This window comes from Phalaenopsis equestris, unplaced genomic scaffold (genome assembly GCF_001263595.1).
Source record: "Phalaenopsis equestris unplaced genomic scaffold, ASM126359v1 Scaffold000136, whole genome shotgun sequence".
NCBI classification, from domain to species: domain Eukaryota; kingdom Viridiplantae; phylum Streptophyta; class Magnoliopsida; order Asparagales; family Orchidaceae; genus Phalaenopsis; species Phalaenopsis equestris.
Window position 1 is genome coordinate 1435598 of NW_018164578.1, and position 26709 is coordinate 1462306.

At 35.3% G+C, this 26709-nt stretch overlaps 2 protein-coding genes across 2 annotated transcripts in view; both read right to left on the reverse strand.

Annotated features, from left to right (window-relative positions):
- LOC110021623 overlaps positions 1-21293 on the reverse strand; it is an 81117-nt gene extending 59824 nt beyond the window's left edge. Inside the window, 5 exon segments of the mRNA XM_020720184.1 lie at positions 3565-3708; positions 3827-3964; positions 18379-19080; positions 20767-20830; positions 21078-21293. Coding sequence (XP_020575843.1) covers positions 3565-3708; positions 3827-3964; positions 18379-19080; positions 20767-20830; positions 21078-21088 — 1059 coding nt within the window. The 5' untranslated portion in view covers positions 21089-21293.
- A 3628-nt stretch (positions 21294-24921) lies between these two features.
- Positions 24922-26709, reverse strand: part of LOC110021646 (NADPH-dependent 1-acyldihydroxyacetone phosphate reductase-like) — a 34311-nt gene continuing 32523 nt past the window's right edge. The window contains exons 2-3 of the mRNA XM_020720216.1: positions 26086-26245; positions 24922-25390 (exon numbers count right to left, since the gene is read on the reverse strand). Of these exons, the coding sequence (XP_020575875.1) occupies positions 25054-25390; positions 26086-26245 (497 nt within the window). The 3' untranslated portion in view covers positions 24922-25053. The remainder of the gene's footprint in view (positions 25391-26085; positions 26246-26709) is intronic.

Below are 26709 nucleotides of genomic sequence, written 5' to 3' on the forward strand. Positions count from 1 at the left end.
TATATATACATATTATTTCTTCGTGTTTAGAGCAGATTTTGTCGGGTTCAGAACATTGGTTGGCGCGTGGTTTCTCTCCCTTTTAGAACTGTATCCAAAGGCAGGTGGTGCTCCGACTGTAGCTCATCCTAGGTAGTGATCTTCTTCCAAGGGTAAAATGGTGCTTTGGCTGTAGCTTATAAAGCGGTGCTTCGACTATAGCTCGTTTATGATAGAGTATTTATCCTTCACTTTCCATCTCCGCAATATTTCCTTCACCGTCATTGTCGTCGTAACTTTTACAGCTGCTTGAACGAATAGTTTTTGTGTCGCCCCCCAGCCACAACTCCTCCAAACCCCATCCATAACCACCTTCAACCACAACTCCACCTCACAATCCGTAAACAGTTGCACCCCTTATTTCCCTGTTGCTTGTTGCTCTCCTACAACAGCCACGTGCCACGTTTTCTTGATCCCCAACCATACTACCCTCTTTTTTCTCCTATTTGGAGCAAGGCTATTATTTCTTCGTGCTTAGGGCAGATTTTGTCGGATTTTTGTTCAGAACATCCGTTGGCGTCGTGGTTTCTCTCCCTTTTAGAATTGTATTCAAAAGAAAGTGGTGCTCCGACTATAGCTCATCCTAGATAGTAATCTTCTTCCAATAGAGTATTTATCCTGCATCTCCGCAACATTTCCTTCACCATCGTTGTCGCTGAAACTGTTACAGTTGCTTGAAAGAATAGTTATTATTTCTTCGTGTTTAGGGCAGATTTTGTCGGGTTTTTGTTCAAAAGATCCGTTGGTGTCTTGGTTTTTCTCCCTTTTAGAATTGTATTCAAAGGCAAGTGGTGCTCCGACTGTAGCTCATCCAAGGTAGTGATCTTCTTCCAATAGAGTATTTATCCTGCATCTCCGCAACATTTCCTTCACCGTTGTTGTCGACGAAACTGTTACAGTTGCTTGAACGAATAGTTTGTGTCGTTACTCCCCCCCCCTCCCGCTCTTCCAGACCATGTCCATAACCACCTTCAACCTCAACTCCACCTTACAATCCGTAAACAGTTGCACTCCTTATTTCCCTGTTGCCCGTTGCTCTCCTACAATAGCAACCTGTCACGTTGTCTTGATCCCCAACCATACCACCCTCTTTTCCCTATTTTAGCCACACCGCAACCACCTTTCAGGCTTCCTACCTCTGTTGTCCGCCTCCCCGCGAGCCAACCACAGCCACCTCCAGCCCCCCCCAACCAAATTGTGATACAAATCTCACTGCATTTGTGTTGCAACTGTTGTTGTTTTTTCAATTTTCGTGTGTCGTTTGTGACCGCCTTTTTTCAATAATAGTATATGTTCACCTATTTTTACTTGTTTAAGTTTAGTATCACGCTTAGTGGAATAGAGGTTGCTTGTTGTTGTTGTTGTTATTGTTATAGCTTCCGTGTTGTAATATGAATCACATTCGAGCTGTAATTTTATGGTCTCAATTTCATCATTGAATATCATTGATATAAGACATCATTGGATAATCATTTGGCTTGAATTTTTTTTTTTTTATTTTACAATAGAAAAAGCATTTTAACTTAATTGGTGGTATTTCATGACTAAGGATTTCATCCATTGCAATAGCAACCTTAGATCTTAAGATGTCTTGCATCAATAGAAAAAGTGACACCATTTTTTAGAGATGATCTTTTATCTTATTTTTAGCTTTTTTTATTTTGCCTTTTTTGTTAATTAGGGTAGTTTTGTAATTAAGGTCCATTAGAGTTATTAATGTCTTCTAAATACCTATGAATTAGAGTTTCAGGCTTCGATGAGTTTTGTGTTTGTTATCTGGATAAACTTGAAAGAGAGAAGAGCAGGAATTTCATTTTCTTTGGGGTAGATTTTACGTAAATTTAGGAGAGCTGGAGAGGAAACCATAGTGGGGACTAAGGCATTGCCAAGATTTGTTTACCTAGATTCCCATCCCTTTACTCCTTGAAACTGTGAGCAATCATTGCCGTCAAGATCTAGGAACAGCCCAGGTTTTATGAAATTACCTCCTGCTTCCCGGTTTCCAGGCATTAACGAGCAGCCAAGTACAACATATGTCCTACAGCCTAGAAATTCAAGAATCCTCAGACGGTTAACATCTTCTTGATTAAGACAAGACCACAACCAGATTCTTTATTTATTTTCCAATCTAATCACACTACTTAAATTTCTTTACACTTCTTTAGAACCATTTACCACTTTCTGGGAATGACCAACCTGCAGCCTGCAGGTTGTTGGGATGGCCGCAAAAGCTTGAATCTACCCCTATTTCCAGCTAGCAAGAATGAACCCATTTCTAGTTACAAGTAGTCAACATAGATGAGGTTCTCTGTTCTAAGTTTTGTAAATTATCATTGGTAGTCTAAGAACACTTAACTACTTTATTTGCAAATTTTATTTTTCTGCAAGGCTGCTGGGAGGAAAGCTAGTGCGGGAGAAAACCCCTGTATCAGGCAGCTAAATAGAATCCAGATCTGCTACATGCTTCAGTTCAAGTTACAGTGGACCGAATCTCATCCTGGGCCTCACTGTTAGAGGCTGAATTAGGAATTTAGAGACACAATAACTACACAGAAGAAATTGGCTGTGATTTCCCGCAGTTTTGAATGTAGGATGGGATCTAGATTTCAATTGTTTTGAGCAGAAGCCTTAGAATTAGATGGGAAACATTTCTGAGATATAATTCCTCACAAATTCTTCAATTTTATAATTTTGTACATTGATTTGTGTGTACTTTCATCTTATAAATTTAGCATTCATTTAGTGTTAGAGAGTTTGGAATCATTAATCAGAAATTGAAAATGTTTAGGTTTGCCTTGGTCTTCTTTAAAACAGCACTTGACCTTCTATGAGGTACTCACAAATAAAAAAAGAAGGTCAAGGAAAATATGGTTAAGCAAGTGAAAAAAGATTAGATATAAAAATATAGATTTCTCCATAAATGTGAACCTTAGACATATTCAGCTGCAATAGTTATTTTCAATGCAAAAATACACTATCGGTTAATTCAAGGCAGCCTTTTTATTGCTTCATTTTCAGGCATCTACCGCAATCTTATTTGGCTACAACTTCTTGATGTTCAAAAATTTATGCGACCAAAAATAACTTTTTTATAGTCAAATCTATCAACTTGAGGCAGCTATAAAAGAATTCATGCCCAACTTTTTCATAAGATAAAAATTAATAATACCCAAAAAAGCTTTTAAAAATCTACTTTTCTAGCAACAGTTATACAACAGTTATTATAAACTGTAGATACGCCAAAAGCACCCTAAATAACGAGTAAAATCAACAAACATATGTACATGAAGTTCATGATATATTCTCCCTTAGTGTAACATAAAAAGTAAGGCAACGATACTCCACTAAAAAAAAGAAGATGATAAAATAACAGAGAGAATAACAAATGGACTGCTAGCAAAGCCAGATTGACCATTAATTATTATTCCATTTGAACTTCATTCAATGCTCTTCCAGTACCACACAATGAAAAAAAGATTATCATATTATTTTAAAAAGGGATGACGAGAGAAAAAAGCAGCATACCTTCATCTTCCTTTTCTCTTCTGTGAAGATGTAGGCATCTAGCTCGGCTTGCCTTCTCTCAGCAACATGAATAGCTTCTATAAAGTCAAGCACTAACTTCACATCATCAGACCTTTTATCATCATCAGGGCTGCCCGTGAAACCCTTCAATTAAAAAATCAAATGACATGGAAATTTACAATAATGTCACGAAACAATACGAGGCATGAAATTAAATGAACATGATGATAAGTAATGGTAAACGTTCTTGCCATGAAATAACCTCTTTATCTTTAAAGAACGCCCCAATTGCATCAGTTCCTTCTGCTTTTTTATAACCTTCAGAACGCTCATCCTCAATTAGTAGAGAATAAGATTCCGCAAGCGATTTTCCTTCCCTCCTTTCACTATCTTGTGCAACCTAAAGGTTTTAGCCAGATCAAAGATTCAATTCAGATGGCAACACTAAAAAAATGCATTTTTAAGCAAAACTGCGATACCAAAAAATGATCAATTTACTGACAAATTAATCAATTGAACCATATTGGGTTAAACAGAATTCATTTATTGCTTGGTTCAATTGCTCAGCCCCTTATAGTTTAAGCCTGATGGAAAAAAATGTTGGGTTACTATGTCCTAGAATATCCATATGCTGTGTTATAAGAGAAATACAAATGTCACAGATGTATTTGTTTTCCTTTTTATGATAGCACAGAAAAAACTTCAAAACCCGACAGAAGTTCCCTGAGAAAACATAAATTCCAGGAAGAAAATGGCAAACTGACAGGTGGAGGAAAAATATTTCCAGTTAGAAGCCAACCCAACATTCTCTTCTCTGATGTTGTTTTACTGAATGATTCCATGGATGCAATCAGAAAAAAAAAAAAGAGCAAAATTAAAATTTTGTTTCATGCTAGAAAACCTTGTTTGAGCAGAAGCTAGTGGCTCTAGACATAATCTACAAAAACAATCTAGCCCTAAAAAGTAGCAATTCTAAAATCAAGGGCCAATCAAACTGTAAAATAAATGGTTGGGATTAGGGTTGTCAAATGGCTTGTTGTTTGCGAACAGCTCGTTAAGTAGCTCGTGATCGATTCGTTCACAAATGAGCCAAACACAAACAATTTTTTGGCACTCAATGTATAAACGCAAATAAAATTTTGTTCATTCATGTTCGGCTCGTTTTGGCTCAAAAAATTTGAATCATCTCTCTCTCTCTCTCTCTCCCTTATATATATATATATACATACATATACATATAACGTAATTCAGATCACATCAACGCATGGCTTCGTCTTCCTTCTCGCTCGCCTCTGCTAGGGTTTCGCCTGATGGAGAACCCTAGCAAATGTTTTGCATCCGACTTCTCCGGCGTCGTCTTCTGTCGCGTCGGTTAGCGTCGCTTCCTGTTTCGACGTCGACTACGACTCGTGTCTGTGTCTTGCATCTCGTTCGATTTTGACGCCGAAAACTTCGCACATTTCACGTCTGTCGCCTCCTGTGGTCGCGCATTTGCGGCTCCCGGCTCGTTCAAGCTCGAAGTTTCTGCGTCGACCGTGAAAGATTTCTGCGGCTCCGTCCGTTGCACTTGCGCCCGAATTACTCGCAGTCCAGACTCAAGTAGCTTGCCGCTGTTCAACTCTCTTCCATGGCTATGACTCCTTCTCAACCACCGACTACTTCAGTTTCAAACCTTGGGAAGGCTTCCTTTGTTGATATGGTTGGCTCTATGGGATCAGATCAGGATTTCTCTCGGGTTTACCATGAATCATTCGAAAGCCAGGAGGACTGAAACCTTATCAAGAAAAAGGGTAGGAAGAGTGGTAAACTGGCTCTATTCTTCTCTGATGTTGAAGTTTCCAACCTAGTTAACAAGTTCAAATTCACCCTCATTGGAAAGTTCCAATCCAGACATCCCAAAATGGAAATCGTTCGAAAGGCTTTTGAAGATCTTAAACAATTGAAACTTTGGAATGTTGATCTCTTTGATGGAAGACATGTGATGATACAATTATCCAAAGTGGAAGACCATGCCAAAATATCTTCCAAAAATGTTATGACAACAGAGGGAAAATATATGAAACTATTAAAGTGGTCTCCTAAATTTGACCTTAGTCAAGAACCACCTATAGTTCCAATCTGGTTTAAAGTTGCACTACTTCAACCACCAAGTCCTCAACTCTATTGGAGCTGCACTAGGGAGACCTATGAAATTGGATGCACCTACCTTCAATCTAATTAGACCTTCGATTGCAAGAATTCTTGTTGAAAGGGATATCACCCTCCCTGATGTGAATGAAATATGGTTTGGTACCACCCACAATGGGTATTGGCAACCAAGTATAGCAGAGAACGCCCTTGTGGTCAGCACCAAACCATATTTCGTTATTTTGTTAGAATCTGCACTATTGTAATCACTGTAGACTGTTTGGGCACACCCTTATCAAATGCTTCAGACTTCATCCACATTTGAGATCGGCATGTCCTAACAACATCATCCATGAGTAAAATATTACAGGCACTGTTAATCTTCCAGAAATATTGAATAAGAATTTGGCTCATAAGACTACTTCTCACCAACCAAACCAGCAACTTCTGACTACTATTGTTGAGGCAATTTTTCCTCATATTACAAATTCTACGAATTTTATTCTACCAGATGCTAGCCGAAGTGTCTTGGATCCACCTATTGCGAGAGAAGAGGGTAATAAGTTATGGAAGAGTGTCAGGATCAAGGTGTATTACAGGCTGAGTCAGATCAGCAGTTTACCTCCATCGAAGGTCCACTTATTATCTTCATCTTGCAAATATTTTAGTTAAGTTAATTAGTTACTTACTTTATTTTCAATTATCAAAAATTACAAAAAGAATTGAACATTCATTCTTATTTTAGCATCTCAAGTTTAAGCAAGAATATATTGCTAAGTAAAATTTTGTTATCTAAAATTAGTCCTTCTTGTGAGTTTGATATTCAGGACTTAATCAGAAAGTTTTATATTGCTTGATAACGATATGTATACTTGCATAGTATCTCATATTGAAATATTATAATTGCATTCTTATTTTCTTCATAGTAAAACATTTATCTAGCTTTTGCTTGAGATAAATGTTTGGCACTATTGCAAATTAAGAATACTCATTAAGGAAATTAATCGCATACATTCCATTTTACATCTATCTATAGAGAAAATCCGAATTAGACATCAAGAAACCTAATAGATGGGAAGTTTCTAAATAGGTATTCAACTTGCTTCCTCCTGTCGTCTGAATTTGGTTGGGAAGTTTTTATATGGTCATCCCAAAATAGAGCTTATTCGTAATAAATTTGAACTTATGCACCTTGTTAGAGAGTGAAAATTTGGACTATTAGATGGGAGACATATTCTTATTCAAATTATTAATGAAGAAGATTACACGCGCTTATTTGCTGGAAGGATAATCTGAATTGATAACAGAACAATGAAGATTCAGAAATGATCTGTGGATTTTGACTCATAGACGGAATCGTCAATCATTCTGGTTTGGATTTGCTTCTCTGGTCTGAAATTTCGTTATTTTTCTCAAAAAGTGTTGTACTCTATTGTCTCAGCTTATGATAAGCCACTCAAGATGTACATTCTTACTTTTAATCTTTCCCGTCCATCTGAAGCCAAAGTACTTATTGAAAGAGACATTACTTCTTCCGCTTTTGAGAAAATCTTGTTGGGCACACAACACCATGAATATTGACATAAGGTAGAGATTGAGCATTTTCCTTCGTATTGTTTGAACTGTCGTATGTTCGGTCACTCCAGTTTTCAATGTCATCATCTACACCCCCACCTCAGACTAAAAAAACAAAATGTTTCGCTAGGGGCAGTGATTTCATTTTCTCCTGATCAGCTCCAAGTTATTTACACTATTGATCATCAAAAGGATACACCTGAAGACGTCACTATCCCCGCAGGCAATATGTCAGTCATTCAGTCTCCACACAATATTGTAGCTCCCTCGTCTTTGGAACCTCCTATCATGGAGGCGAGGGGGATTCTATAGACCCCGTCTGCCCTAGAATCTATCACTGATATTACAGGTGGAAATACTTCTATTGCTTCGCTACCGCCTCATCAGGTCCAAACAGATGTCGATGTTACTCAGACTCATGGGGATCATGATGTGCAACGACCTACACCTGTCTGGCCACCTTTGGACCAATCCATTGATCAGATGAGTCAATCCTTGGATGAGGAATGGCAGATCTACACATCCAAGAGGAAGAAGAAGAATGAAAACCTACTTGAGCTCAGAAATCTGATGGATGATACTTTGGTTCATTCGAGTAATGGTACGCACCTTACCAATTTATTAGTTGGTTCCCTTTCAAAAACTAGAGACAGAGAGATGACTAAAGTGGGACGTCTCTAGCACTTTTGCGCCCGTTGGTGGCTTTTTGATTTTTTATCTTTATGTATATTTGTTTTATTGAGGTTTTTGTGTGTATTGTATTGTGTGAGTTGAACCTCTTTTAGGTCCTCTCATACAACCTATATGTACCTTTTTCTCTTTAATATATTAGCCATTGGGCGTTTTTTAATATATATATATATAGACACACACACACACCACACATTAAATATTGTGATTTTTGAAGAAAAAATATTATTCCTCTTCAATTTCTTATAAAATGATTACAAGATAAATAGAGGGGATGGGAAGTGGCTCCCACGTTAAGAAAATTATAAAATCAATCATAACTCCCCATGATATAAAAAAAAAATTATAAATACCAATAATTCTATACTCTAAATATAGGAAGTACTAAAATAGAAGATACATAAGAATATTCCTAAATTTCCAACACCCCCTATCAAATTGGAGCATAGATATATATCATGCCCAACTTGCATACAAGAAGTTCAAAACTAGGCCTGAACAATCCTTTTAGTGAAAATGTCAACAGTTTGTTCCTCGATAGTGATAAATGGCATGTAAATACCTCCACAATCAATCTTCTCTTTTATGAAGTGTCGGTCAATCTCCACATATTGTGCAATCATGTTGCACTAAATTTTATGCAATATTGATGGCACCTTTATTGTCACAACACATTTTCATTGACATGTTTATCAAAAATCACGGATCTTAAAGTATTCTCTTCAGCCATAACATCTGACATACTCTATTAGTCATAGCCTAATATTCTGCCTCGGCACTACTCCTTGAGACCAAACTATATTTCTTACTTCACCACGTAACCAGATTTCCCAAGACATAAGTACAATATCCGGATGTCGATCTTCCGTCAACAACTAGGTCTGCCTAGTCTCCATCAGTTTATGCATGTATCGGGGGTTCACTGGAATGAAAAAATAAAAATTGGTTCATGAGGGTCATTTTACTAAATCACTACCCAATTATATTTTCTAGTTTGATTTCATGATGAAGATCTAATTCTAGGTTCAATTTTAGCGACAATCTTGCACAGTTTTCTACGTATATTAACCAATCTTGGATTTTCTCAAACTTCAAAACGATGAAAGTTGGACCTAGTAACCAAAGCCTCGATTACATTGTTCTTTGTCGTACTTCCGCTTTGAGAAATGGAAACCTCTTTTAGCTCTTTGCACATAGAATACCTACTATGATTCTTGTTATGGAAACCTCTTTTTGTCAGGCTAGGCCAGTTACCTTTCATGATTTCTTCGGCAATAGGTCTCGATCAAAAATACACAGCCAAGTTGCTAAATAATAATAATATATTAATATACTATAGTAGTAATATACTAATATAGATATTGTATATTTATATAATATAAGTTATATAATTAATATATAATATTATTTTTATATATTAATATTAGGGATGTCAAACTGGCTCGTCGTTCGCGAACAGCTCGTGTTCGGTTCATGTTCGGCTCGTTCGTTAAGAAACGAACACGAGCTTATTTCAAACAAACTAAATTTTAAACGAACCGAACACGAACACAAGCTTTGTTCGTTCGTGTTCGGTTCGTTTACACCCCTAACTGTGCCTTTGGGTTCATGTTTCTCTTCCACCAAATCCTTAACTTTGTTGGAGTTAGGGGTTCCCGATTGTTTAGGACTTAACATATATTTGATCTCACCTACCAGACATGGCACGCCATCACTCTTCTGTTGTGAACTCTGTTTCACTCGTGATTTTTTGAAAGGGTAAGCCATTGCATGGTATACTTTTTAGGTATTTGAGAAACTTGTTAACTGCTTTAAGTGTTTTTTATTGGATGAATGCATAAATTGGCATACAAAGCTCATAGCAAAGGCAATATCTGACCATCTACGTGACAAGTATATCAACGTTCCCACCATTTTTTGATATCAAGTTGTCTTAATCGGGTCGCTTTTCTCGCCTCCCAATTTTTTATTGAAATTAATTGGAGTATGTGTGGGCCTACAACCACTTATTTATATTTCTTTTAGAAGATGAAGAACATATTTCCCTTGGTAAACCACAGTCCATTTCTTTGATCTCGCAAACTTCATGCCAAGTAAATACCTCAGAGACTTATGTCATTGGTCTCAAAAATTAATGATAAAGAAGTCTTCAATCAATTCATTTCATAAATATTATATCTGATGAAAATTAGAACATCCACATACACAATCAGTATGTTTATCTTCCCATCCTTGGAATACCTAAAGAACATTGTCTAATCTCCTTGCCATTAAATGTGTCCCTGACCTTTAACAAATAGTTTAAATTTCTAAAACCACACCATCGATGACTGCTTCAACACGTATAGAGATTTTTTTATCCTACAAACATTTATGTCAAACTTCTCACTGAATCTTGAAGGTACATCCATTAACAATTCTTTCTCAAAATCCCCATTATCCAAATATTGAAGGGGACAGTCAAGATTAGCTGCAAGTAATAGAAGTATTTGTTTACTAATAAAATTGAATAAAAAAAATTAATTAATCCAAAATCCTACCTAATCTCCATTTTAAGCCTCCTGTAATTGTTCCTACACAACCCTCACCCCGGTCCCGCTTCAAAAACAATAAAGGCACTCTTCTCCGAGGCTTCATGGTCCGTATTCCTCCTCTCCGCTAGAACGCACACGATAGAAGACCAGCTTCAGCCATCGGACAAAGCAGCAACCTACGTTTTCCTTCCTCAGTGTGAAGCCATATCCTTCGAAACTCCTCTCCATCATGCATGATCTAGCCGAAGTTCTCTCCCGCACGTACAACAAAATCTCAACATACAAAAACCTCTGAAACTAGCATCTTCCTCATCTTCTACTTTGTCTTTCCCTCCGCTAGAAAGTGCACAAAAAAAGAACCCACTCCAGCCTTCGAATGAAGCGACAACCTACGTCTTCCTTCCTCAGTTTGAAGCCCTATCTTCAAAACTCGTCTCCTTCACGCACGATCCAGCCGAAGCCCTCTCCACACGAAAATACGGGATCACAACGTACAAAGACCTCTAAAATTTGCATCTTCCTAGTCTTCCACTCTGTCTTCCCCGCTCTCCCTACACCGAAGCCCTCGCCTACTGCTCCCCCTACACTGAAGCACTCACCTACCCCTCTCCTACCCGAAGGCCTCGTGATATACGAGATCAGAGCGAACAGGAAAAGCAGCAAATGGATTGCGACATACAGAGACCCAAACTCCCATCTTCGACTAGCTCCTAGCCGCCCTACTCCAATGGGAAGCAACAACGGGATCGCAGCCTGCGACAAAAACTAGCAGGGAAAAGCAACGATGGGATTGCACTGTGTAGAAGCCTCCGAGAACCCTCCGAAACTACTCCTTGTTTGAATCGCTAGATGTCGCTCTTCTCTTCTTAATATCATTGTTTCGCATGAAGCCCCTTTGTTGTTCCCTCTACTTTGTTCCATATCGAGAATCCTGAGCCACTTCCCTCGTGATATAGTTGTGATTGCAGCCAACGAAAAACCAACAACTGGAGCGTGGCGTACAGAGACCCGAAAAATCATGTATTTTCTCCATTTGCTTCCATAAGGCAGAGGATGGTAAAATTTGTACTTCTACTGTGAGAGCTTTAAAATCACCCCTTCCAAACAATATCATCATTGTGCATTATGATGATTTTGCCGAAGATGTTAGAGTTGGCGATGAACTTCTCGAGAAAGGTGGAATGGTCACATTTGAGATGATTAAAAAGATTGCTCCAGATGTAAAGTGCAAATGCATCGATCCAAGATTGTTATTGCCAAGGGCCAACATTACTGTTGGCGAGATAGTTGCCTAGTGGGAGAGCGTAATGCCATGCTCCTGATCATTTTCTCAGAGGTAAATGGAAGGTCGTGCGTAATTAGAAGGTTTCTTCCAGCCGTAGTGTCTCACGTTACTGACCAACAGAGCTTATAGATGAGCAAGCAGACAGGCAAAAACCCTGAAGCAACCCCCTCAAACAAAGATGACGTCAGGCGCTGCTAAAATTTCTGGTGATTTTGGACTTGCAAATGTTTTTTTTCTAAAATTGAAATATTCAGACTTTGAAATGATAAAAAATAGAGATGCAAAAAAAAAAACATGAATTGTAAATTAAAAGTCAAAATAATCATTGAGACTATTATTAAAGTAATTTGACGACAATAAAATTATTTATATTGGGCATATAAATGATTGTGAATGATTTGATAATCCACCAATTAAAGCAAATCACAAAGTCAGTAATTTTGAAATAATTGTTATTTCATGGCGAGTTGATGAGTCTATTAATTTTGAAATAAATGTCCAAATCATAAAGATAAGAATTTACGAGTTCAAATCACATAGTCAAATTCTCCTCCCTGTAAGGATAGTCGCCGACAAGGCTTATACTATAAAAAGTTCAAACAAACGAAACTAAGTGCCCTTCAAATATAAAGGTTTGAAATACTTAATTCTCCGATGATGTCCAAGTTGATTGAGTACTTCAACCGGTGAGATTAATCTTCTAAATAAATATTTTCAAAGTAATCAAACAAAACACTCAAGTTAAAATCCATCACTAAGAACATAAAGCAAATTTTATTCACCCCCCGTAACAATTTGTAGAGGGTGACAAATTTTTGACTGACTTTAGCTCACAAAGAGCTAATAATGTCATATCAAATATATTCTAATATTCACAATCAAAACAATCGCATGTCACTGACATCATTCTTTTTCCTATTTTTTCATTGTTATGAACATCATGAGATAGCATTGTATGAAATTTAATATCTAAAAGACTTGACACACTCTCTTCTAATATAATATCACTTAGAATATCAGATTGAACAATCAAGATTGAAAACATACTATGTTGGAAGTCTTCCGAATGAAGAAAATCCTAAAACTCAATGGGCACATTTTTGTTTTGTTCGCCCCTTAAAGGTGGGACAGGAAAAGCAGTTGTAGTTCAAAAAAGGTGATATTCATAATAATAAATATTTTTTTTCAAATTGGGATCAAAACATTCATACCCTTTGTGGTTAAGAGCATAACCAAAAAAATACATTTTTTTGCTCGTGGTTCAAATTTTCCTTGATTAGAATGTGAATGAAAGTAGTATGCCCAAATATCATTAGAGGTGTAGAGATAAGAGCTGATCTTTTTAAATAATTTTTAAGAAACATTAAAAGGTGTTTCAAAGTTTAAAACCTTATTTAGTGTTCTGTTTATAAGAAATGTAGCAATGAGAACAGCTTCACCCAAAAGATACTTAGGCACCTGATTGAAGAATAACAAAGCCCAAGCTACCTCCAATAACTGCTTGTTTTTTCTTTCAACCAACCCACTTTGTTGAGAAATGTCGACACAAGAGCTTTCATGAATTATTTATTTTTTAAGAAAGAATTTAACCAAAATATTTTTTAAATACTCTCAACTATTATCACTCTGAATATTTGAATGATTTTTTGAAATTGGTTTTCTACCATGATGTAGAAATATTTGAAAATTATTTCTATTTCAGACTTTTCTTTCATTAAATAAACCTCGCATCATCTAGTGTGCACATCACTGAAATTCACAAACCACTTTTTCCCAAAGTGTGTAACGATTTTGCAAAGACCACCCTAGATATCGTTGTGAGAGAAAATGATATGCATTAATACTTAGCAAACTGACACACTTCACATTGAAACAACGATATATCTTTATTAAGAAATAATTTGGGAAATAAGTATTTTAGATAATGAAAATCGGGATGATCTAACATATAATGTCATAACATACTTTAATTTTCTTTGAAACATAACAGAATTAAAATTAGTACTTTGATATTTTTTATTCAAATTAAGTTTATCTTCAAAATAATAATCTAACTTTTTTCCTAAGCACTGTCAATCATCCTCTATGTTATCAAATCTTGAAACTCAAAGCAAAAAAGATAGAAGTTAGTTCAGCATTGATGATCAGCAGTAATTTTACAAATAGACAACAAGTTACATGATATATTAGGAACATGGAGAACATCGCGAAAGATTAACAACGAGAAGAGTTCGACAGTTTTTATCCTGACAATTACCAAGAGGGAATCATCAGCATTTTCTCATTTTTATTGTATGCACAAGGCCTATAAGAGAAAATAATTTAGAACTCATCATATAATCAATTGCAACAGGGTTAATTATCCAAAAATTTAAAAAAAAAATTAGAAATAACATCTAACAAAGCAGTAGCTAAAGAGTTACTCCTAAAGAGCAAGATGGAGTCGGATAGTTTTAGAGATTAAAATAACCTTTGCAAGTGTTATAATTGCTCCTTGGTAAAAGAGATTACCTTGGAGTTAGCAGATGACTCTTGAGTTTTTCGGATGTCTAATAAGCTCCGGCTTCACGCATGAATTTTGATCTGCAATTTGTAGGTTATTCAAGAAGCTTCCAACATGCCTAATTCGTATAATATGATTTTTGGCAAAGCTCGCATCATAATTTTCTGCTCCCTTCATCGTCAGTATCAACCCATTTTGATACAAGAATCGAGTTCTCCTATTCAAAGCAACCAGAAGATTCAGTGTTGTACAACATAATTTTTTTTTATTATTTTTCACATCTACCTTAATAAAAGACTTCTCGAATTGAGGGTTGAGGTTTCCTACCAAGGATTCAACCTCGAACTTCATCTAAACTCCAATTAAAGTCAGCTAAGAACATGTAGACCCAATCATTTTCCTCTTATTCTTGTGGAGAACAGAGTAATTTGCATTCTCCCAAATGTCATCCATAATAATTATCAAGCTCTTACCATAATGTTACCACTTATTATAATATATAGCAACATCATAGTCATTTTGTTTGGATTTCTAAAGTTGAGTTTATAACTCAATTTTACGAAGAATTTTTCAAGTCTGAATAGAGATCTCAAACAGCCTGCCAAATATCTCGAGCAGTGGGAAGAAATGAATGTGGCATTCCTATGGTAGGTTCCATGAAGTTGATGAGTCAAGCAATAAACAAAGAATTTTCGAAGCCATTTTTTTCAAATCTGGATAACTAACTGTATGTTTTGAAATTTCTCCAGTAAAATACACAATTTGTCTCTCCCGTCGATTGCCAATTTTATGAATTAAGCTCACACGAGATAGTTGTGTCAGTTAAGTTTTACCACAGTGAAATAAGATGGTAAGTTGTAGGAATAACACTCAGCTGATACGGGTGCAGGGCAATGAGTTGTAGTTTCGAAATAATTTAAACCGATTGATGTGGTAAAATTTTTGGAACCCCTGCCATCATTGCTATTTTGCTATAACTTCAAAATCTGAAAAACATTGTGATACTGGTCGCACAAGTTGCGTAAAGCTCCTTAACGCTGTGATCTCGATCACTGTTTTCGATCAAGAAAGGCATGGAACTCCTATGCATAGCAATCCGTTCACAATCCTGTGTAAGCGGCACAGAACTCCTTTACTTTGTGATCTCAATCATTGTTTTCAATCAAGAATGGCACAAAGCTCCTGTATGTCGCGATAGTATACCTCCCTGCACGGGTTCAACCCAACTGTCGACTACAAAATAGGAACTGGCAACTTCGAAGGACAAAAAAAACAGCAGATTGCTGCCAAGGCCATGCTTTGAACTTGCTGTCGAGATGGAAAAACACAAGTAGAGGCAATGTCTTTGAAGAAGATGCAAGTAGGCGGAGGAAGAAGCAACTAAGGGCTAGGGTAGTTGCAGAAGCTTCACGCAAGCGAACTGTCACATTGCACATGTATCAGGAAAAATCGAAGCGAGAAAAAACGCTTGCAATAGCAGAACAACTAGACAACCTGGCAGACAGTGCAAGAGAGACTGACTTTGAACGCAACCACTCAGACTCAGAGGAGAATGACGCAATTGCAAGGGCATTACCGGGCTATTATGCATTAAGACAAAGTAGTCGTAAGCGGCCTCGACCTTGACACATGTTAGGGCACTTTCGGTGGCCCTAATATCATGTGATTATTTTAGAAGAAAAAAATATTATTCATCTTCAATTTCTTATGAAAAGATTACAACATAAATAGATGGTCAGCTCCCACAACATTAGGAAAGACATAAAATCAATCATAACTCCACATAATAAAAGAAGAAAACGAGAATTATAATATAACAATCATTCTATAATCTAAATATAGAAAAAACTAAAATAAAAGATACCAAAAATATTCTAAATTTCAACAAATACATTTAAAAAAAAATAAACAAATTTAATATAGATATTTAAATATCAAAATAACTCCTTGTAAAAAGATAAATTATACTAATAAATAATTAATAAAAATAAAAAGTTTACAATGTAAAAAGTTTAAGAGTTAAAATTTTATTATAATATTCTTGTATTATGTAGCCCGTTTAATATTTTCAACGTCTAGCCCAATTCTTCATTCTTGCAACCCAATCATATTTCAGCGCACAGGTTTTTAGTCTCACATCATGAAAGAAATATAACATTTCATTATTTATATAAAAAAAATTGTTCTACAACTTGAGCTCGTTAGTCATTTAAGTAATTGGCATATGACGAATTGGTTGATTAAATTCATATTAATTATTATATTAAATATTTTTAAAATCATAATTATATGTTTGACTTAAAATAATTTATAAAATTAAACCTACATAAACTGCATAAAATTAAGATAATTAAATAGTTGTTTTGTACCGATTGGTTCTATATAACCAAGACTAGTTCACCGGTTTGTCGCCTCGACCCACACCAATTCTCATCAGTTTGATGCGAAAATGGTTCTTAAGATTACCTAAACTAGCCATATGCCTGGTTCGTAGGCGAATCGACCAGTCCAAACCTGTTTTTAAAACCTTAACAACAACACAATACATGGAGAAAATCAACCTAAAAGTTGAAGGAATGGAAAATGAAGTGTGCATGCCTGTACGAACAATCCTAGAATAGTGTGTGTAATATCCCTTCTTAATGAATGTCAATGAGCCTAAATTCAATCATTTTATCTATGATAATGTAACTTGTCATGCCAAGTACATACATTTTCTAAATAATCCAATCACAAAAATATCTATGTGATCATGACAAATCAAGTGAAAGTATGGATGTCACAAACATATATTGTGATCATGATAAATCAAGTCTAAATAGGACTGTTACATACTCTCCTATTTTGTTAAACTCAAAAACATTAATATGCATAAAAGTTAAGACTAAAAAAGCTGGTGATAGTGCAACAAGTACTATTCTAAATGTCATTGGAACGTTTCAGAACAATGTAGTGTCGAAGGTAATCAATTTAATTAATCCACTTAACAATGTTTATTGAATATTTATATATTTCAAGCCAAGGTAGACTAAAACGAGAATAATTTCTTTGGTATCAAATCATGTCAACAATATCTTAAAATTTAAGGGGTTGTTTAGTTTGCTGAAAAAAGAATGCATCGTATTTGAACTATTTTAAAGTTGTTTGGTTTGTAAAATAAATAAATGACTTTGCATTTTTTTGTTTGGTTTAAAAAAAAATGAATTCAATGTAAAGACGAGCGGCAGAAGGCGACAGCGAGCAAATTGATGCATGCATGTATGTACGTATATACGTACGTCCGTCCGTCCGTCTGCATGTGTTTGTGTGCACGTGTGAGTGCAAGTGAGTGCAAACACAAGACACATAGGTACAAATCACTGTTTCTAATTGATATCTAAATCAAAAAGTAATTCCGCCCGACTCAAAGTCAATTCAGAAAAATTCAAAGCAACACTACCACAATCAAATCAATCCAAGCTACGAGTTAATTTCAAGTTGCCAGTATATGATAAAGCCAATTTTGAACCGAGAAAAGCCTGGATCAAGCTCATCTCTCCACCAAGCAAGCAAGACAGAATCAACAAAATAGCAATCATCAAGCATCCTGATTGCTCTCTATTGGCATAATGCATCACAAATTCCTCACAACATTCCAAGCTTTAAGCTGAAATGCTGCAATCAATTTTTTACACCAATACGAATGATTTATTGGCACGGTAATATTGCAACCAATAGAATACCAGAAGCTGAAACTTTGCCTGCAGCTTTCTAAACAGCTGGGACTAGAAAAAAAAAATATTTGCCAAAGGAAAAGATTAATCAAACAGCAGTAAGTTCAAGGAGTACAAGCAGGGTGTGCCCTCGTTCAAATTATTTATGGGAAGCTAGCATTGCAAGTCCTGAAAGGAATGAAGTGAATCGAAAGTGCAGGTGCATGCAGCTATACAATATCCAACCTTAGGTGCCTGCCTTTCTTTTTCCAAAAGTAAAGTTTCAGTTAAACTGACACATGAAATAACATAATGGTACAAAAACAAAAGAACTAGCATATATCAACTAGAAAATAGAGATGAAGAAAAAAGAAAGTCTTCAATTTGAACAATTAAAAATGATCATACCTTTTGCACTTCGGTCCAGGAAACTTGATGAGAATCAGAAACCTTTGCGTCCGCTTCATTTGAATGAAGAAGTAAACTGTCCACTAAATCTTCCCTTTGTTCCATGGAACCCTCAGTTTCCCTACTCCCCACTTGGTTGGAGTTGACAATTGTTATACCATTATCCATGCTTAACAATTCTTCAGTTGACCCTACGGAACTCGAAGCTTTCTCAACAGGTGTTGTAGCATTCTCAACAGAAATTGATATTGCCTCTTCTCTGTAAGGAGCTGATTCCTCCTTCATGGGTAATGTTTCTGAAGTTTCTGTATTGATCTTAGAATCAACATTAACAGCTTCACTTGTTTCGACATTTCCTGCATTTGGTTTCTGTTGGCTTGTAATCCCATTACTTGGAAAGATTTCTTTGTCAGTTGCTTGCAGGATTTCTTTGTCAGCTGGAAGCTTAGAATCAGTAGTAGCTTTAACAGTGTCCTGGTTGCTGGTTCTAAGAAAAGAGTTATCATCCGTAACATGAAGTTTTAGGTAGCCAGTTTGATATGCTGCTATCGCTGCTGCAGCACCAACTACTGCACTGCCTAGAATAAGTTTGGATGTGTTATTTGTTGATCTAGAAGTTTCAACTTCAGGTGCAGGCTTCTGGGTTGACTTTTTTGGAAATGAACTTGAGAATTTGTGTCTTGATGAAAGGAAAAAAGGGGGCTATTCAAAAAGAAAAAAATAAAAATGTTAATCGATGCCCACTTGATGTATAAGCAGGTAAATTTGTTAAGAATGATTAAGCAAATGTTCAACAAGTAAGAAAGAAGAAGTAAGATAAGATTGAGCACGCTTAGCATCATTAAAAAATATAACACCTACTTCTCTTCTCCTAGAAAGAGTGCAGACTGAACAATAATCAGTAGGCTTTGATAAATATATGAGGGCCATTATATTACAAATCTATTTTAATCGTCAACATTAAAGTTATGTTATAAATTTAATTTTATGCTGAAATAGAAATTTGGATTTCATGGCCATGATCCATGACTTTAAATATCAATGCCTCTTAGAGAACTAAATTCCAGATTAGTTTTGTAATAAAATCAAAGCTTCAAGGCAACTTCTGGGTTACATATGACAAAAAATTGAAGATAAACAGTCAAAAAGCAGTAATACAAAGTCCTAACATCTTACAGGTCTTTGGAGAACATTTAATGAGGAATAACTTATGTGTAACATCTAGGTTGCGCTTTAGTGGAAAGAAAGACATAGGTTTGAATCCTAGACATGGATTATCTACTAAAGCATGTTATGGACATCATAAACATCACACACTAAGCACACCTTTTTTAAAAAATAAGATGAGCATATAAAAACTGAGTATTAGTAGTTTCAATTATTAATTTATCAACAAAGGCGCATAAATCTGTCATTGTGGGATTTGAGAAGGATGGATGTTAATTGTATGACAGAGTATGATAGCTACCAAATGAAATGAACAACATTAGAAGTTTCTCGCTGGTCAGGTGTTTGCTTCACTTTTATATGGACTCGATTTGTAGCTAGTTCTGTAATTTTGTGCTAAAAACATAATCAATAATTCATTAACAGACCATATAGCATGCATTTGCACTGCTTTATAAATAATATGGCACCTAGAAATTTCCATTCCCAACTTCAAGAAAAAAATTTACTAAGGAAAGATAATAAAATCAATGGCTTTTTTTCCATAATTAAACTAATTATTCTTCATTGATTTGTCTAAGACGTAATATTGATCATTATTAGTTTGGCCTCACATAAGCAACTGTCTCCAAACAATCAGCGGAAGCAGCTCGGGAAATATGAAATAAAAGAAATTGCAGTTGTATAAATAACCTTTGGCCCACCATGATTTTTACACATTGACATATATGCAATTTAAACTAGCAAACCGATTTATACTAATAACAAGTCATGACATCCGTAATCAAGTAGATGCATTGTCTTCAATCATCATTTTTGTTAATTCCAAAAAAAAAAAATTTGAATACCAATTCAGTAAGTCTAAGCCAAATAGCAACCGAGTCATAAAACTAGTTGTTAGCTTATGGTAAACATCAACCTATAAGATCTGTGTGTAAGACAAACGATGGAGGTTATAGTGCAACTACTGAAAATAACTAATGGATTTCGACATATATATGCTCTACTGTTATAACATGTCAACAAATGTTTCTGAATTCTAAACCATATTCTTCATCATTATCAAAAAAGACAAAAATTCTGGCCATAGCTTATGATAACTTATCCTCATATATTCCAGACAAGAACTTGAAACCATTATTTTCCTGACTAAACGAAAAGTTATAAGAAAAAACAAACTAGTAAATGCAATAGACGAATCTCTAAGGGAAAAAGAAATGCCTGAGCCGCGACTGTTCTGTGCCGCCTACCAAGAGCTTGACCGTACGATAACCTCCAAATGCACCTACAAGAGATTTCATTCAAGCTAAACAATAATGAGAAACATGAAAATTTATGTCTAGAATATGTAATTGTAATCCGGAAAATTCGATGCCAAAGCTGCACTATTACATAAATCCCCCAAAAGAAAGTAGGGCTGAATTCGAAAACTCTTTCGGAAAACGAATAATAGGCTTTAAGGGGGTTTAAAAAGATGAAATCTTCCCCGAAAAAAAGCGGGAGAGCAAAAAAAAAACGAAGGATGAACAGACCCTCGAATCATTGCCGCGAACAATAGACTGATACTCCGAAGAGAATAACGTGTAAATCTTTCCCTGCCGCTTGCTTCAGTTGCTCGATCCCTCCTTCGAAACACTCCCACGAAATTGGGGTCGAGGGCATCCAGAGCTCTCCTCTTCGAGGGGAAGAAGCTCCTCGCGACTTGGGCTGGGCTAGACTTTTACGGACGTAACGGAGCCTAAGCTCCACCCAGAAAAAGATGGTTGTGATTTGGAAAAATTATTAAGTCTTCTCAGCGCGCATTTTCTTTCCAGACGTAACTCTAGGAGCAGTGCAGATTATTTTTGAGTTATTTTCAATAATTTTGAAATAATTCAAAAATAAAGATCGCGGGTTATTTCTGAATTATTTCGAGATTATTAAAAATAACTCAGAAATAACCTGAAAATAACTCAGAAATATCATGCGTCGCACGTAGAGCTACGTCAGGAGTCTGCACAGAAAAATTTTTATCTCCCAAGACGTGGCTCGACGTCCGGACGACGGACGTAATAATCTCTCTGTAATTTATGAAAAGGGCTGTCAAAATTGTTCGTTGTTCGTGAACAGCTAAGTTAACGAGTCAAAAAAGAACAAAGATTTGTAATCAATTATGATTGATGAGTAGTATTTTAAAAAATTTAACTGGCTGCAAGGCTATAAAGATTTATAATCAATTAAAAGTATTAATTAAGAAAATAGAATAAAAATTATTAAATTAGATTCAAATGATACTTTAATATAAATAATAATTTTTAAATCTTGCTCAAATCCTTAATATCTCATACCTACGTAATTATGTTTGTCAAAATGACACTTTATTCGTGAACAGCTCGTGTTCGACACGCTAAACAAACGAGTCGAACAGAATATACTTTTTGAACTCAAAATATAAATTAGCAAAGCCTCAGCTCGCTCGTATTCAGCTCTTTTACGCCCCTATTTGGTGAACAGCTCGTGTTCGACACGCTAAACAAACGAGCCGAACAGAATATACTTTTTGACCTCAAAATATAAATTAGCAAAGCCTCAGCTCGCTGGTATTCAGCTCTTTTACGCCCCTATTTGTGAATATTTATTCGTTCATCTATTTAGCTCACGTAAAAGATTTGAGCACGTGCTAAAAATTTATAACATATTAGCTGGAAATAAAAAAACAAATAGACGAAAGGGCCTTGAAGGAGGAGAAGAGCTTCGAGCGGGGAGGTAGAAGAAGAAGATGTAGATGTAGAAGAGGGGGAAACGAAATATTTCTTTTCTGCCATTACCATTCCAAATTGTTATCCAGAGTCCCCCTACTCATTCCTCAACTATTATATTTTTAACAACCTAAGTAGTCTGAGCAAATAAGAATTGGACACTTGTCCAATTCGTTATATAGCTTATTTATGTATAGACTAGCCTTATCACCCACATTTTTACCCATTACTTCCCTTTGTCCGTGTAGTGGACTTTCATCCACATAGAGGTAGTCCGTCTCCGACGAGATCTTTGTGGCCTCGACTCGATTGACTGGCAACTTCGTCCCTCACTTTGGTTGCATCTTACTGTTCCACATAATGGTTAGAAGACAGTACTGATAAACAATGACGACCTTGGATAATAATGTGCATATAATGACAACTGAGATATAAAAAACAGATAAAGAATATAGATCCCTGGTGATTATTGTTAATGATTGTTACGTTCTTGAGTTGTTGTGTTCTTTAAGCTCTCTTTAATTTTAAATCTAAGATTTCTTTATGTGGAAAATATGATTTTATTTATAATTTTTGCTTGGAATACTTTTGTAAATTTAGCAAAAAAAATCTATTAAATAGGCCGTGTTAATTATTTTGATCATATCTCATTTATTCATTATTCAAATGTTTTAGCGGCCTAAAAATTTAGTGACATGGAGTGTATTGGATTAATTTTATTGAGACAATCAATTTTAATTTGAGCATACAAAATTCAAATTTTGCTAAATTAGAAAATTTATGCAAGTTTATAATTTACGTAAATTTATAATTTTGAAAAAATTACAACACATAACTGCTAACTAAATGTCAACATGAACCTCTCATCTATAATATGAACTAAGCTCTCATTAATCATAATTCAAGTTTTTTTTGAAGTTGGCAGGTCAATTCGAGCAAATACCATTAAAATATTTTTCTTCATAATTATTCAAAATTTTAGGCATTTTTCTTCGTAATAATAATTAAAAATATTTTTTTAGTTAGGCTCCAAGAGTGAGCCTAGAGCAACCTCACTTATGACTACAACCCATATGTATTAGATGATGTGTAAAGCAAATTAACTTCAAATAGTAATGAAAAAAATGTTGATATTATATAAATATAATTCTCTCACTCACTCTGTGTGTACATGTGTACATCTCTCTCTCACTTTTGCTCTCTCTTAGGAGTGCTATTTACGTATGTTATACACACGCAATTATGGATGTGTATGACCCTGAATAATCTTCCAATAACTCAATTATTGAGGGTTATTAAGAGGTTATTGGGGGATATTAACTCCAACAACATCTCAATAACCTCTCAATAACATACCAATACATTTCGTGGTTCGACACTCATCTTTTTTCCTGTCATTCGAGAGTTTCATGAGATTATTGAGGATACTAACCCCATTAACAACGACATAACCTTGTAATAATCTCCAAATATCCTTCATACGCACAAAATTCTGCGTGTATGACGTACATACATATTTTTCCTCCCTTAGGTAAACATTAACGCTAGAAAAGTAAAAAATCCAATAGCTAATTTTTTTATCTCTTGCTTTCTCAACTTCTGACCATATTTATAGATCCTCAAGTGTCATTGGTTGAAAAATTTTAATAAAAAAAAATAATAAAATTACATCGAAGTTGAGTTAAAATAAAAAGTTTTCCAACTAAAAGCTGGTAACTTTCTTCATCAACGTGAAGAGCGCAGCCATTTGATCCTATTTTATTGATAGGATCCATAAAAGTGTTAGACGATTTTTAGGCTATCCTTTTAATTGTTTCTTTAATGATCAAGCACCTTTCTTTAATGTTGACTTTTCCATACCAAGAAAATGTCTAGAGGCTTTCAAATCTTTGATTTTCAGTTCATTTGTTGAGATCTCATTTAATCTTCTGATTTCTTCCTCATTGTTTCTAGCTAAGATAATATCATTACCATAGACAATCAATAAAATAAGTTAAGTAATAGGCGATTTCTTTATAAATAAAGTGTGATCTCCTTAACATTTGAGAGTAGAGTATTCATGCTTTTTAATTGCCATGGTGAATCTCTCAAACCAAACTCCTGGAGATTGCTTTAGACCACATAATGATATCTCAAGTTATAAATTTTACTATTGTTGCTAAAATAATATTTTTTACACATATTGCAATATTCACTAAAGAGCCAAGAATAACATTTTTTAGATCGCAGTAGAACAATGATAAATGATATCAGTATTATTCTTCCTAATGCAGCCCATCTAGGGCTGTCAAGTTAGCTCGAAGAATGTTAATCGCTCGAAGATTGATTCAAATTTTGGCTCCGATCGCAATAAACGAGCCGAGGTGCAAGCCAAAATTTTGGATCAAATTTTTTTCGAGTCGATTTTGAGCCGACCTTAGCTCAGCTCGAAATCGGAACGTTAACAGCCATAAGCCCATCACATGTTTTGTAGAATGCAGCAATATATATATATATATATATATATATATTGGCTCAAGCACTTGCAGATTTGCTTATGATTTTAGAAATTGCATGTATGAAGGGATATCCACTTTAAAATGTATAAAGCAAGGCTATTAAACAATAGAAATATCCACATTTAAACATAGAAAACACATAAATAACAAATAACATACAATGTTTGACATTTTAGTGCTGATCTCGCAAGCACGATGAAAATCCATATTATTAGAACATATAAAAAATACCATTTTGCCTTATATAAAACCAATGGATATTCATAAGCTTCTTAGCACTTCATTGCTAGCCTTAAAAGGTAATCCCTAATAAATAATGGAAGATGATAAAGGATGGCAGAAATAGTTGACAGATACCCATAAGAGATCCATGCAGGGGGGTTCTCCTTCAATATATCAGCCACAGTCTTCTTCGCAAAGTCTTCCGCCGGAGTTGACCGGTTCGTTTGAGAGAAATCAGCTCGTGCCTTTATAGCCTTTTCAAATGGTTTGTAGAACTTCCACCCAGGCATGCGGTCATAGTATGCCAATGAGGAATTTCCAAGGTTTGATTTAATAGCTCCTGGCACCACATTTATGACATGTATGCCAAATGGCTTGAGTTCCAGTCTGAGAAAAATAGCATACAAAAAAAAGCTGTAGCAACCATGCCTTGAAGCTAGGGGTCTTGTTTGTAAAGCTAAAACTAAGTAAAACAAAGGAGAAGACACTCGCCTTGATGAGTAGTTGAGCTATAAAATAATCATGATAGTGGATGTAGAACAATTTAAGAAAAGTTAAGGTTTAAATTAATAGAGAAAAATGCCAAAATGATTGATCCATGGATTTTTGTGGGGTTCCATTTTAGCCTCAGTCTATAAAAATGTAAATTTAGTCAACATAATGGGGGCCAAAATAGTCTTCTATAGGGATTAATTCAGCCAATATTAAAAAAATCAAGGGACTAATTTGACACTTTTATAAACTCTGAGACTAAAATATAGGACTATTTTGACACTTTACTTGATCAATAAATGACTTTGATTACTAAAGGCATGCTAAGAATTGAAATTTTGAAAGATTGAGAACGCCATAGAAGCTGCATCCATGTTAAGTTGGATCCTTTTTCTTTTTTTTTTCTTTGAGTCTATACCATTTTAATTTGGCATTAAAAATAAGTCTTGCAAAAGAAACCCATTAGCAGTTAAAAACACACTTAAATTTCATTGTTGAAAAGGCCGCAGCAGGTGTAAGGATCAAATTGAGAATTCAAGCCTAGAATCACTCAAGGAAAATAGAAAGCAGAACAAGTAAGGCCAACCAACCTGAGAGTGTCAGTAAGAGCATGAATAGCAGCTTTGGATGCAGTATAAGCACCTGCCCAAGGACCTGGAGCCAATGCAGATACACTGCCAACATTTACAATCTTTCCCTTTTTCCTAGATATCATGTGTGGTACAATAGCTTTAATTAGTTTCAAAGGGCCTACAAAGCCAAACAAGTGTGAAATGATCAATCAATACTATGCTAACTATGATCTCATAATACAATATGTACGTTGGAAAAAAAATATTACCTCACGAACTACCAAATGAAAGATGCTACAAGGATAAAGGCACAATTAAGTTGCCCAAAAAACAAATTCAAGTTGCACGCTGTGCATGCCTTGTACAACCAAAAAAGAGGCAATTAACAAAAGTTAGGGAAATTTACATGCAGACTACACAATTCTCAAATGCTTTACATATCTAACACCTAAAGTTCGATATTTACACTTATAATAGCTTGGCGTCATCAACCTATGCATGGAAATGTGTATTTCACTTTTAAAAAGATAGCGGTGGTAGTATTTTTGATGTGATATTGATTTCAGTGGCATGGAAGTGAATATGAATGTTTAGGTGTTAAACATGTAAATACATAAGAATTGTGTGATATGTATGTAAATG